This window comes from Lytechinus variegatus, chromosome 1 (genome assembly GCF_018143015.1).
Source record: "Lytechinus variegatus isolate NC3 chromosome 1, Lvar_3.0, whole genome shotgun sequence".
Lineage (NCBI taxonomy): Eukaryota > Metazoa > Echinodermata > Echinoidea > Temnopleuroida > Toxopneustidae > Lytechinus > Lytechinus variegatus.
Window position 1 is genome coordinate 28,550,218 of NC_054740.1, and position 14,202 is coordinate 28,564,419.

At 35.8% G+C, this 14,202-nt stretch overlaps 1 protein-coding gene across 1 annotated transcript in view; it reads right to left on the reverse strand.

Moving 5' to 3' along the window:
- LOC121410538 (THO complex subunit 2-like) overlaps window positions 1-14,202 on the reverse strand; it is a gene marked incomplete at its 5' end in the record, with an annotated part of 92,847 nt that overhangs the window by 3,803 nt on the left and 74,842 nt on the right. Inside the window, 6 exons of the mRNA XM_041602696.1 lie at window positions 1,602-1,681; window positions 2,790-2,943; window positions 8,573-8,638; window positions 11,783-11,823; window positions 12,166-12,444; window positions 13,585-13,790. Of these exons, the coding sequence (XP_041458630.1) occupies window positions 1,602-1,681; window positions 2,790-2,943; window positions 8,573-8,638; window positions 11,783-11,823; window positions 12,166-12,444; window positions 13,585-13,790 (826 nt within the window). The remainder of the gene's footprint in view (window positions 1-1,601; window positions 1,682-2,789; window positions 2,944-8,572; window positions 8,639-11,782; window positions 11,824-12,165; window positions 12,445-13,584; window positions 13,791-14,202) is intronic.

Consider the following 14,202-nt stretch of genomic DNA (forward strand, 5'->3'; position numbering starts at 1 on the left):
GCAGTGATACACTATATGTTTAACCACCTGACTGCGTAGCACGCAATATTAAGTGCTGGGCGAGTGTACGATCTGTGCTGGGCACGTGATATTACGTGATTGACCTATCTTCAGTTTCAGGCATCAGCACCGTGCTGTTAATACCCCTACGATGAAAACAGCGCATGTATATCAAATTTTAGATTATGGTCACCAGATTGCGCTATTCCACCAAGTTATCAAAACTTTTGCAGTGATTTATATATGTTTGAATTCACTTTTCCATAGTGAAAGTGTACGACGCTCAGTTCAAAATGGCGACTTGCAGTGGAGAAATGAATTAGAAGGATTTTGACGAAACTTTAGACAATAGGAGTAATAAATGTAGTGCTTTCTGTGTCAGAAGGGGAGTATGATGTTTTTGTACGGATATTGGAAATAGTGATGAGGAACGTGATGTGATTATTAACAATTTGTCCCCCAAGTTGCTGTCGGTTGTAGTCCCAAATAGATCTAACTTGTAAGTCCCATTCAGTAGCACCAGGGGGGTCAGTGCGCATTACAGCCTATAGCAGTCAAGTGGTTAAGTTTCATGAACTAGGTTCATATACTTTCTAAGTAATGACAACATTTCAAAAACTTAACCATGGTTAAAATTTTGATATTGGTCAAGTTCATTGAGACTAAATAACCTTCGACCTTAATCATGTGACCTGAAACTCAGGCAGAATGTTCAGTAATGCTTGATAACTTTTATGTCCAAGTTTCATGAACTAGGTCCATTTACTTTTTAAGTTCTGATGATATTTCAAAAAGTTATTCTTGGTAAAGATTTCAATGTTGATGATGCCGTCGCGGTCGTAAAACAGCGCCTGTAGTCTTGCTCTGCTGTGCAAGCAAGACAAAAACATGTATGAATCATGAACATTGTCTCCTGTATTGCATTTCGTTCTCTTTTACAACTACAATAATTCCCATTACTTTAAAAGCTCATTTAATTAAATAACAAGTGGAGCGCCTGTGGCAGTCTCACCTGCATTACGTAATTCAATATAGCAGCAGTGCTGACTTTGAAAAAAATAAAAAGATAAAATGTCATCTCAGAATACCAATTTCATTTTAAGAGATAAAATATAATATTCTAAAGATAAAATGACCTCAGAATACCACCCCTGCTGACTTCAATTCATTGTTCATCAATACTAACACCATATGAAATATACTGAGCTCGCCAAAAATTTACAGAAAAAGAATGCTACTGAGAGAAAATTTAACAGATTTTTAATTAATCAGATTTTGCGTGCATGGCACTGCAAAACTTTGCCCATCATATCTGCAAACTGCCTCATTTGTTGTCATTTCTTCTATTTCTTTTGTAATAATGTTGCATAATTCAAACAATAAACTACAAAACAAATAGTGAGTGACATCACTAACTCTCTCATTTGCATATGACTGTGTTTGGCATATAACTGTTCTGTGAAAAATAAGCAAAACTCCAGACCTCGTTATCTAACATCTGATCTCAATTAAATTTTCAAAAATATCTTGTTTTTCTCTTTCCACTCAAAATAAGCTTTGATAAATTGGTTGAATTAAACAAGATGTATGGGACCACTCACCATCCTCTCTCCATTCATACTACTGCTTGAACTAGCTCCATCACCTAATGATGACCTTTTACTACTTTTCCCCTCATGACCTGAAAATAATAATAAAGAGATATCAGTTTTGTGCAACTTGTGTATGCATAGAAGACCAAGAACAAAATCCATTCAACATCAAGAGAACAGTTCATTGACCCAAATGACCTTTGACCTTGGTCATGTGACATGACACTCAGGTAGGATGTTCAGTAATACTTGATTAACCTTATGGCCAAGTTTCATGAACTAGGTCCATATACTTTCTAAGTTATGCTGTCATTTCAAAAACTTAACCTGTGGTTAAGCTTTGGAAAAGCGGCCCCTGCACATGTAGTCTCACTCTGCTATGCTGGTGAGACAAAGATGAACATGAAAAAATTGCAATATCAGATCAATTTCTCATGTATTATATTGTTTTCACAATTTTTCATGTATTTGTTTTTTGGACCTTTCGTTTTTTCATTGTTTCTTAGAAGAACCTTGTCAGGGACTCTTTGAGATCATAAACAGCATAAAATAAATCCATTTAGACAAGCAAAACTAAACATTATCATAAATTTAGGATTTTGGTTGAAAATACAATTAGCATGGACTTTGTACATGAAATCACGTTTTAGAGCAATTTTGGTCTGACATACACTTACAAAATGTTGCGTAAATTCGTAACCGCTCACCCGGAGTCGCAAATTTGGTCTCAAAAAATGCGCAAGTCTTAAAGGTAAAAAGTCATTGAGTGGCACGGTAAAAAAAATTCGAGTGGCGAAAATATTGCGTAAATATTTATGTGGGGGGGGGGGCTCGGAGGCCCCCTCCCAAGCCTACATGTACATAGGGTTAAATGAGATGCACTTGATTCAAGCATTCTGCACACACCGTGGTTTGAATAGTCATCTTACTTTTACATGTATATTCAGGTCATTGTATCATTTTAGTTATTTTTCTTATCACAAACTTCTGATCACTAGCTTGGCAATCCAATACAATAATTAACTTTTTGTATGTCTTACCCATAAGTCTTCATTTTTACTTCCTTAATGTTTAAACCTTGATAATTTGAGGGCATGGAGAAAACAAAAAAAAAACAACATTTCATCAAGTCCCATATTTAGGAGTCAGATGAACACTCTTATATCATCGCCAAGATTTACATTAAAAACCTCATACCTGAATCACTGCCTTTATGTCTCTTAGATTCATGATTGACATCACTGGCTGAATGATCCCTCTTCTTCTCACTCTTCTTATCTTTCTCTCTACTTCTTTCTCTCTCTGGCTCAGGGGCTTCAAGAACTTCTCTTTCCCTGTGACGCTCCTTGCTCTGGAATATGGAACAGAAGTGGGGAGAGTAGAGAGCGAAATTTGAGATGCTGGTTTAATCAAACTCACCTAAACTTAAGAATAATACATTGTGTTGGTGCAAGAACGCCCTTAGCAAAACATTTCTGCACCCCATCAGTACAGAAACACCCTTAAGCAATGCACTTATGCGTGCTGCTAAGGGTATTCTTGCACGCATGCGATGCACTCAAGTGTGGTATTAAGGGCATTCTTGCACCGACACAATGAATAATACTTATTTCTTTTATAGCACATCACACATAGCAGATTGCAAGTCCCTAAGAGATAAAGGTATAGGAAAGGTATAAAGTATGAAATAGGATTTTACAAACAAGAAGAAATATGTACATCCAATTCAGAATTGTAAAAGCATTTACGTGCAAAAACAAATTAAACAAGCTTTAGACGGGACTGGACAGGGACCTAATACAGTTTTGTGGAACATGAATGATTGATTCATAATTCTGGAGTTTGCCTTTAGTGTGATATTTACTTAAAGGACAAGTCAGACAGCATGATACTGAAAATTTCATCAAAATAAGTTACGATATTTCAAAGTTTTGCTTATTTTTCACAAAATAGTTATATGCACAATTTAGTCACATGCAAAAGAGAAATCGATGTCCCTCACTCACTATACCTTTTCTTTTTTTATTGTTTGAATTATACAATCTTTCAATTTTTACAGATTTGACGGTAAGGACCATAAAATGTTAAACAATGCTAATTCCCCATGTTCAGGGAGAAATACAACTTTGTTTCACTGGACAATCTTATCCACATTAAAGGTCAAGTCCACAATAGAGAAAAATCAGACAAGCACAATGCTGAAAATTTCATCAAAATCGGATATAAAATAAGAAGGTTATGACATTTCAAACTTTCGCTTATTTTCAACAAAATAGTTATATGAACGTGCCAGTTACATCCAAAATGAGAGAGTCGATGATGTCACTCACTCACCATTTCTTTTGTTTTTATTGTTTGAATTATACAATATTTTAATTTTTACAAATTTGACGATTAGGACCTCCTTGCCTGAAGCACAAAATTTTTAATTATGGAATTCCATGTGTTCAGGGAGGAATGAAACTTCATTTCACATGACAATGACAAGAAAATAAAAGTATTTCATATTTCACATAATGAAATACAAAAGAAATAGTGAGTGAGGTCATCAGTTCCCTCATTTGCATACCAAGTAGGATGTGCATATAACTATTTGGTGAAATTAAGCAAAATTTAAAATGTCATAACTTTCTTATTTTACACCTGATTTTAATGAAATTTTGAGTATTATGCTAGTGGGATTTTCTCTTTTTATTGATATCAACTTTTTGTTGAGGTGGTCATGTCCATTAACAACAATACAGTCAAGAGTAAGCAGTAAAGGGGAAATTCATTCTGACAATAAGTTTATTGTAAAAATAGAAAAAATAATACTAACTATTGATGAAGGTTTGAGAAAAATCCATCAAAGCATTAAAAAATTATTAGAATTTTAATCATTTGATTTGTGAAGTCACTTGTGAGCAGCATTTCTACAAAGCAAATGGTAATGTCATTTTTTTCAAAAATTTAAATGGTTTTAATGTACCTTTTGTATATCAATACACAAATAATTTCACACCCATTCATGAAAAGAAAACAAAAGCAAGTCATCAGGAACCATTGGCAGCGGAGCAGAGGATAATCTTTTGTGTTTAAGGGGGACGCAACAATAGACGTCCCCCCAAACACAAACGATAATCCTCTGCTCCGCCGCCAATGGGAATGCATTTCACATCACATATTTTATACCACATATATTGGGCAGCTGCTTGTTTATGATGTCACAAATCCAAAACTTGAAATTCTCAGAACTTTCTCAATCTTTAGCAGATTTTACTCAAACCTTCATCAATGGGTCAATCCACGTCAAATCAACCAATTTTCAGACAATTTGTCACCCGACCCTCTTCGATTTTCTTTAAACTTGCACCAAATGTTGACCCAAGTGTCTGACGGAAAAATCTGAAATATTTTGCCCCAAGGTCAAATGGTTGCTAAGATACGGCCTCCCATAGCAACCAATGCGCACTCAAAGAAATTATTTTAAATAAAATTGCCTATTTTTGATTGACTACTGCAGCAAAGTTTGATTGATTACAGTCTTCATTTTAAGTAAATTGGAAGAACTTTTTGGTCTAAACATGCAGAGTATACTGTAGCGCGGACCTGTCAACCGGATTCCGCACACGAGGTCACCGAAAATGGCGTTAAGCATCCGTGTCAATGATTTCAGAAGCATGTTTGGAGGCTCATAAATCCAAAACTAAATTAGCTTAGAACCAAATATTATGCACATTAATGGACTTTCATATACTCAACAGAATTACAAAAAATTGACCCAAGAGTGTGTGCCGTTTTCCTGTAGGGCGCCCTCAAAGTTGGATTTTTTTCAAAAGATGCCAAGTTCAAGGTCACGGATCACCTCCCGTCCCATCGAGGAGGGGGACCAATTTCTGTGTTTTGATAGACATTTACCCATATTTTCAAGTGTTACTTGAGAAATTTTGCTACCAGAATGTTTAGGGGCTGATTTGCGCATTCCAAAATGGTCGTAAACATCCTAAATTTGGATGTTTGAAGGTTTGCATGGTGGCATGTACAATTGCTGATGTGGTTTACGGTACACCATGTGGAGTGTTATAGAAGCTCCTGAAGACGGACAGTCAACCTGTCCGAAACGTCGAGTCTCTCTACTACTCATCATCTCTACTCGCCGACGCAAGCCAGCATCTCCTCATCAGCTCTACTACTCAAGCTGTTCTCACTCAACATTCCTTCTGGTTTACAGTCCTTTTCAGGACTATTCTCAAGAAAGAATACTCTATTCTCAAAATCTCCACTTTCTCGCCTATCCACTTCCTCTCTTCTTCTATCCACTGCTTCTATAACACTCCACATGGTATACCGTAAACCACATCAGCACCCTAAATTTGACGTTAATGACACATACATGCTTTTCAACACTTTTCAAATTGTGATAACTCAAAGATGAAATGCCAAAAGACATTGATATCTTCTGTGATGATAGTCTGTAATTAGTATTAAAAGGATATATCTCCAGAAATAGTTTTCATTGTTGGTAATGACCTTGAAAACACACCTAAAATTCAATAAAAACAGTAAATTGGCTAATTTTCCAGAATCATATGGCATTCAAATGGTGTTTACATTGACTTTCAAATGGGTGTCATTTCAATACAAAGGGTGAGCTTAAGCCAAAACTTGAAAGACATGTTCAACTTTTGTTCTACTTTAAGCAACATAAAATATTTGAACTCAAAACTATATCATTTGACCTTGAAATTATTCCAAATATAGCTAATTATTGCTTCATAAGTAGCATATTCAAATCGCGCGTGTACATTGCACTTTGCAACACATTTCAAAATGGATTTTCTCATAGAGAGAATACCTGATCAGGCTGATATTTGCAGTATTGGTAGTCTGTAATGAGTTCTTGGAGGATCTACAGATTAAGTACCTATTCCCTCATGACAATGACCTTGAAATACAGCTGAAAATCATGAAAATCAATAAATCATACAATTTTCATTAGTAATCAAGTGTTTTTACCCACTTTTCATTGTGTGTTATTCCATCTTAGATTGTGAGCTCATGCTGATAATTGCAAATCATGTTCCACTTTTGGTCTTCTTTCAGCTACATAAAATATTTGAACTCAAAACCATATCATTCGACCTTGAAATTGTTCCAAATATAGCTATTTGTGCTTCATAAGTAGCATATTCAAATCACACGTGTACTTTGCAACACATTTCAAAATGGATTTTCTCAAAGAGAGAATACCTGATCAGGCTGATATTTGCAATATTAGTAGTCTGTAATGAGTTCTTGGAGGATTTACAGATCAAGGAACTATTCTTTCAGGACAATGACCTTGAAAATACAGCTGAAAATCATGAAAAATCAATAAATCAGACTGAACTCAAAACCATATCATTTGACCTTGAAATCATTCCAAATATAGCTATTTGTTGCTTCATAAGTAGCATATTCAAATCGTGCGTGTACATTGTACTTGGCAACACATTTCAATACAAGGAAATAATTTCAAGGTCAAATGATATGGTTTTGAGTTCAGTCTGATTTATTGATTTTCATGATTTTCAGCTGTATTTTCAAGGTCATTGTCATGAGAGAATAGGTACTTAATCTGTAGATCCTCCAAGAACTCATTACAGACTACCAATACTGCAAATATCAGCCTGATCAGGTATTCTCTCTATGAGAAAATCCATTTTGAAATGTGTTGCAAAGTGCAATGTACACGCGCGATTTGAATATGCTACTTATGAAGCAATAATTAGCTATATTTGGAATAATTTCAAGGTCAAATGATATAGTTTTGAGTTCAAATATTTTATGTTGCTTAAAGTAGAACAAAAGTTGAACATGTCTTTCAAGTTTTGGCTTAAGCTCACCCTTTGTATTGAAATGACACCCATTTGAAAGTCAATGTAAACACCATTTGAATGCCATATGATTCTGGAAAATTAGCCAATTTACTGTTTTTATGGAATTTTAGGTGTGTTTTCAAGGTCATTACCAACAATGAAAACTATTTCTGAAGATATATCCTTTTAATACTAATTACAGACTATCATCACAGAAGATATCAATGTCTTTTGGCATTTCATCTTTGAGTTATCACAATTTGAAAAGTGTTGAAAAGCATGTATGTGTCATTAACGTCAAATTTAGGGTGTTTACGACCATTTTGGAATGCGCAAATCAGCCCCTAAACATTCCGGTAGCAAAATTTCTCAAGTAACACTTGAAAATATGGGTAAATGTCTATCAAAATACAGAAATTGGTTCCCCTCCTCGATGGAACGGGAGGTGATCCATGACCTTGAACTTGGCATCTTTTGAAAAAAATCCAACTTTGAGGGCGCCCTACAGGAAAACGGCACACACTCTTGGGTCAATTTTTTGTAATTATGTTTAGTATATGAAAGTCCATTAATGTGCATAATATTTGGTTCTAAGCTAATTTAGTTTTGGATTTATGAGCCTCCAAACATGCTTCTGAAATCATTGACACGGATGCTTACCGCCATTTTCGGTGACCTCGTGTGCGGATTCCAGTTGACAGGTCCGCGCTACAATATACTTTGCATGTTTAGACCAAAAAGTTCTTCCAATATACTTAAAATGAAGACTGTAATCAATCAAACTTTGCTGCAGTAGTCAATCAAAAATAGGCAATTTTATTTAAAATAATTTCTTTGAGTGCGCATTGGTTGCTATGGGAGGCCGTATCTTAGCAACCATTTGACCTTGGGGCAAAATATTTCAGATTTTTCCATCAGACACTTGGGGCAACATTTGGTGCGGCTTTAAAGAAAATCGAAGAGGGTCGGGTGACAAGCATTGGTTGATTTGACATGGATTGACCCCAATATCTTTTATCATTTTTTTTTCTTTTATTTTTACAACAAACTTTCCTTGGGGTGAACTTCCCCTTAATGCATTGTTTGATGAAATAAATTTGGCCTATCATAAAATTCCACTCTTAGAAGAGAGTTGTATCTCACCTTACTTCTCCTGTGTTTGCTAGAAGATGTCTCCCTTGCTAGGTCAGGAGAGCTAGAGCTAGATACCTGGAAAAAGATTTTAAGATATGGGGGATATTCAGATAAAACAAAATGCTCTATCTGTGAAACATCCTTACATTTTTTTCAAATAGGTATTCTGAGAACCATTTCATCTTCAAATTATCTCTGTAATACACAGCTATTTTTGAAGCAAATAACCCATGAAAAATGCTGTTTTAGAGCACTCTCATGTCATTCAACCAATGAAAATCTTTTTAAACAAATGTTCACAACACACTGGACATCAGCTCAAGTACACCCAACCTTTTTGTAGAGTGAACTGCTACATGTACAGTATGTTCCCAAGAACCATCTGTATTTGGAATACTCTCCCAAACGCTGCTGTAACTTCGACCTCTATAGCTGGCTTCCGGGAAGCAACATTGCCTATCATTCAGCAAATGTTGCCTCCCCGCCCCTTAGGATGCTGTAAGAGGGGCACACACGCAACCCCCACACACTGCACCTAGCACACTGTATATAGTGCACCAAGAATACCACCACAGGATCACCACATCACCTGAAGCACTGGCAGCACCTGACACAGCACAACCCTCTCCAGGACAGCGTGTACGCTTTTTGGGAGAGTACTTCTTCAAGGCTCAAGGTGGCAAAGGAGTGAGATCGTGTCAATTTATTAAATTTAAATGCACTTGCACTCCACACTAAATGCGTCTTTATAGGGATTTCTTTAAAAATAATGACATACTGTCATCTTTTTTATGTCAATATTTATTTCATTACAACATTTTAAAGACAATATTAGTCAAGAAAACTCTTATGAAATAATTCCCAATACTGCATGAAAAATGTAAAGGTATTACTGTCAATGATTATTTATGATTAATTTTTCTTAAAAAAAAACATTCTTAAAGATAAAAACACCCTTAGTAACTAAGTAAGAAAAGAGCAGTATGGCCCTGCATCATATTAATCCATCTATTATACCATCCTATCATATATGTGTTTGAATAATTTTAAAGAATGTCAAATAAATGAATTGAAGTGAATTAAGGCACGTAATACTAAGATGTAGCCACATCTGATCAAAAGCTTCATGTGCTCGAAAAAGATATAAAATAATTTTGAGTCTTGAACTACCAGATGTTTCTTTTTCCCTCACAGAATGCAGTGTTATATAAAGATACCACATAACTTTGATCTTTTTCTATACATTATTGTATGCATCAATCCCATCCCCCCATCCCTGGCCGCTGACTACAAAATTGTCGCAAACATTGACATAATAGTAGTATGTGAGGTACTCTGCAAGGCTGTATGATTAATTTTTCAAAAATATTCAGATGTTTAAAATACAAATTATGCTAATTTATGCATTAATAAGAACATTTTGATGAGAAAAAATCTAGCTCTTAGAATGCAAATGCATTCCTAACTATTTTGTTTTAACCCTATCTAGGCCGAGGGGGGGGGCGCCTCGGAGGCCCCCCTCAACGAGTCGTGCGATATTTCCGCTGCGCAAAATTTTTTGACCGCGCCGCTCACTGACTTTTTACTTTTAAGTCTTGCGCAACTTTTGAGACCAATTTTGCGTTACCCGGGTACGTGGTTCTGATGGTTCTGAAGTTACGCAACATTATATAAGTGCATGTCAGACCCAAAATTGCCTAAATAACGTGATTTTGTGTACAAAGTCAAAGTAAATTGTGTTTTCAACCAACAAGTGGAATGCCTCTGGCCGTCTCACCTGCATCACGCGGTTCAATATAGCAGCAGTGCTGACTTTGAAAACTACTCTAACTCGCACAAGATGTTCAGTGATACATGGTTACTCTTATGTCCACTTTTTATGAACTAGACCAATAAACTTACAGAGATATGATGGTTATTCAACAAAAAACCCCAACATGGCCAAAGTTCATTGACCTTACATGACCTTTGACCTTGACCATGTGACCTGAAACTCGCGCAGGATGTTCAGTGATACTTGATTACTCTTATGTCCAAGTTTCATGAATCAGATCCATAAACTTTCAAAGTTATGATGGGAATTCAACAGATACCACCAATTCGGCCAAAGGTCATTGACCCTAAATGACCTTTGACCTTGGTCATGTGACAGAAAACTCATGCAGGATCTTCAGTGATACTTGATTAACCTTATGTCCAAGTTTCATGAACTAGGTCCATATACTTTCTAAGTTATGATGTCTTTTCAAAAATTTAACCTCAGGTTAAGATTTGATGTTGACGCCGCCGCCGTCGGAAAAGCGGCGCCTGTAGTCTCACTCTGCTATGCAGATGAGACAAAAATCATAAATGTATGATTATTCTTAGTTTAGCTGACCTAAATGTATGTACTGTATGCTGTATATGATCTTAGAAGAGTCCCCAACGAATTTCATTGAAAAAAACAATGAAAAACAAAAGGTCCAAAAAACAGAGAAATACATAAGAAATTGCAAAAACAATTTAATACACATTGATCTGATATCACAATTGTTTTCATGCACACTTGCTAAGAACATCACAAAGAGTTTCTATGCCAAAAATTAGAACATTTGGAGCTTTATTTATGCAGTTAGAGGAAAAAGTATGATTTCGCATACTAATTACGCCCAAATTAGCGTAATTAGGTAATAACGATTCGCATGAAATAAATTACTATACCATTTTGTAAATTATATCCCACACAACCTGTGTGCCAATTTTCGACGCGATCGCACGGTCAACGGCCGAGATCTCAAGGGGGGTCTGGGAGGTCCCCCCCCCCCCCGGCCACATGAACTCCAAAAATACCCTGGCCTAGATAGGGTTAAAAGAACTTTGGTTTGAAGATACAGGTAGTTGTCTGCTGTATTTTATGTATTTCCTTACTTAAAAAAATATTCTTTGGGTGTTTTTTTTTTTTGCAATTTTTTTTTACAGTATAGCTATGCTAAAATCAATTAATTTCTGCTGCTAAGAATCTAAAAAAAATAATCATATATTTCTAATTAAGATAAGAAAACTCAATTTGCATTGACCTCACACATTTTTGAACAATTTTCGGAACAACAGTGAAAAACATCTCATACAATGTAGAAAGAATAGGGTTGTGAGTTCGAAAGTTAACCCCAGAAAAAAAATGTTTTCTCCTCCAAAATAGGCTTATAATAATGACCTAAGAATACAAGCTATTATACTCACAAGTATAGCTGATGCATCCACTTTTCTCCTCTTGTGCTCCACTGAAAATAAAAATAGAAATAAACAGTATTTAGCCTTGGTACAGATTCAACATTGTAATTTGAATTGGACTAAATCATTCCATCTTTAAAAAAATGTGTGATGACAATAAAACTAATTTTCAGTGAATAAGAAATATGGCAAAATGTATTTTTCATTCAATAATTTTTGCATCTATTTATTTATTTCACTTAATGTCATTTTAATTTATTCAATATTATTATTATTTTATTGTTATTTTTACTTATTTCATTTATCAATTATTATTGTTATAATGAGCAAAAATATATATTGGAAAAAAATCCCCAAAGGATCTTTCTTGCCCTATATTCTATTGTTCTGACCTCTGTCTGAAGAGCTGGTTGCTGGTGATTCCTTTCTAGATGCTGAGCCTACCGATCCCTGGCTGGAGTTAGATGCAACACTTTCTTCCCTCTGTGACCTCTCCTTAGATGACCTTTGACCCCCGTCACTACCACGCTCTTCCTTCTCCTTGGATTTATCTCGGTGGGTGGCCTTCTTCTCCACCTTCCTTACCCTCTCTCCTTCCTCTGGCCAGCTATCAAGCTCTGTTGATGGAGCCCCACCCCAGTTATCACTGCTGTAATTCTTACTGCTAGATGCTGTGGAGATCAACAAGTTATAAACTGAGCACTCACAGCAGTTAATTTTCATTTAGCCCTCAAAAGAATAATTTGATGCCTGAAAGATGGATGGGGGGATCTCAAATGTTGACAGCATCATTGAAGTACAAATTAAAAGATGCTTTAACTGTTGCCTGTGACCTTTTAAGACTGGCCACCTTTGGGTAATTTGGGGGCTGTTGCGCAGGTATATCATAACATTGGAATCGGGATCAAAAAGTTGGTCTAAATGATGATCAAGATCAATGAAAAAAAATGAAATCACAAACACATTTCGGATTTTTCACAAATAATAATAATGATAATAATAATAGGTATTTATATAGCGCCTTCTATCTAGAAATATTCTATTCCGAGGCTCATTGTTTGTTATTATTATTATTACCCTGGCTTTAGCTCGAGCTGCCTTTCAGCGCTCAGTGCATTCAAGGAATTAATCCTGCCAGGTACCCATTCACCTCACCTGGGTTGAGAGCAGCACAATATGGATAAATTTCTTGCTGAAGGAAATTGCGCCATGGCTGGGATTCGAACCCACGACCCTCTGATTCAAAGTCAGATGACTAATCCACTGGGCCACAACGCTCCACAAAAAAAATGTTAAGGGGAGTGGGAGAATCACCCGCATTAGAATGTGATGGTCAATTTCCCTAATTCAGGTAAATATGCAGTTGAAACTTGTAGATGAATATCAGGCCCCACCTTGCAAAGACTTATCATTGATCCAGCAGTGTCATAATTTTTTTCTGCAGAAAATTTGCAACATGTCATTTGTAAACAAAGGAGAACACATCATATTGTCAAAAAATCAATGAATTTATGGATTTACATTCAACTCAAATTATTTTATGAACAAACATGCATTTCATATGTTGACTTTAATGGTTTTCCATAGTTGCGACTGATCGTATCAATAGTAACTCTTTGTAAGACAGGCCCCAGATCTCCTCACACAATAATGATAACTGTTTTTACTTTTTCTGTGTTCAAATTGCGTATTCTAAGTTTATATTCAATCTGTTCCAAGTCAATATCATCACATAACCAATGACTTCATTTCAGATGTTTATCAGTCTTGTGGAACATGCACCTGTCAAATTTTGAAGGATAAATACTCACCTTTTCCATCTTCTCGGTGTGACTTCTCACTGCTCCCAGACCTTTTGCCTTCTGATGACCTTTGAACTTTAACTTCCTTGACAACCTTCTCTTCCTTGATGACTCTGTGTTCTTTAGAAGCTTTATCTTCCTTGTTTGATCTACTCACACTGCTCTCTTTGTGATCGTCTTTTTCTCTCTTGGATTTACTCCCATCGCTGGATGATCTAGACCAACAAAACAAAACAAGATGACCATGGGTGATTTTAAGAATTAAAATTATCACCTGCTTTGTATGTATTGTGTCCCAAATCATGTGAACCTGTGTACAGGTAATTGCTAAGAAACAAGGGAAATGAGCGAGCAATTTTTTATCAAATGACAGCCCCTTTTCAAAGAAATTATAATTATGTTCCCACAAGTGCTTATCCACATTCATTAGCTTCAGGTGTGGGTATTCAGCATAAATTCCATTGTTTAATGAAGTTAAAGTGTGCATAAAATATTTGAGTTCAGCTTAAAACTATAATCATACTTGGTTTCTTTGCTCCTTGCAGATAGAACCAGAGTAATCATTTTTTTTTACACTATAAAGTGAAGATAATTTCAGAAACATCAACCATTCACTGATACGAAGCT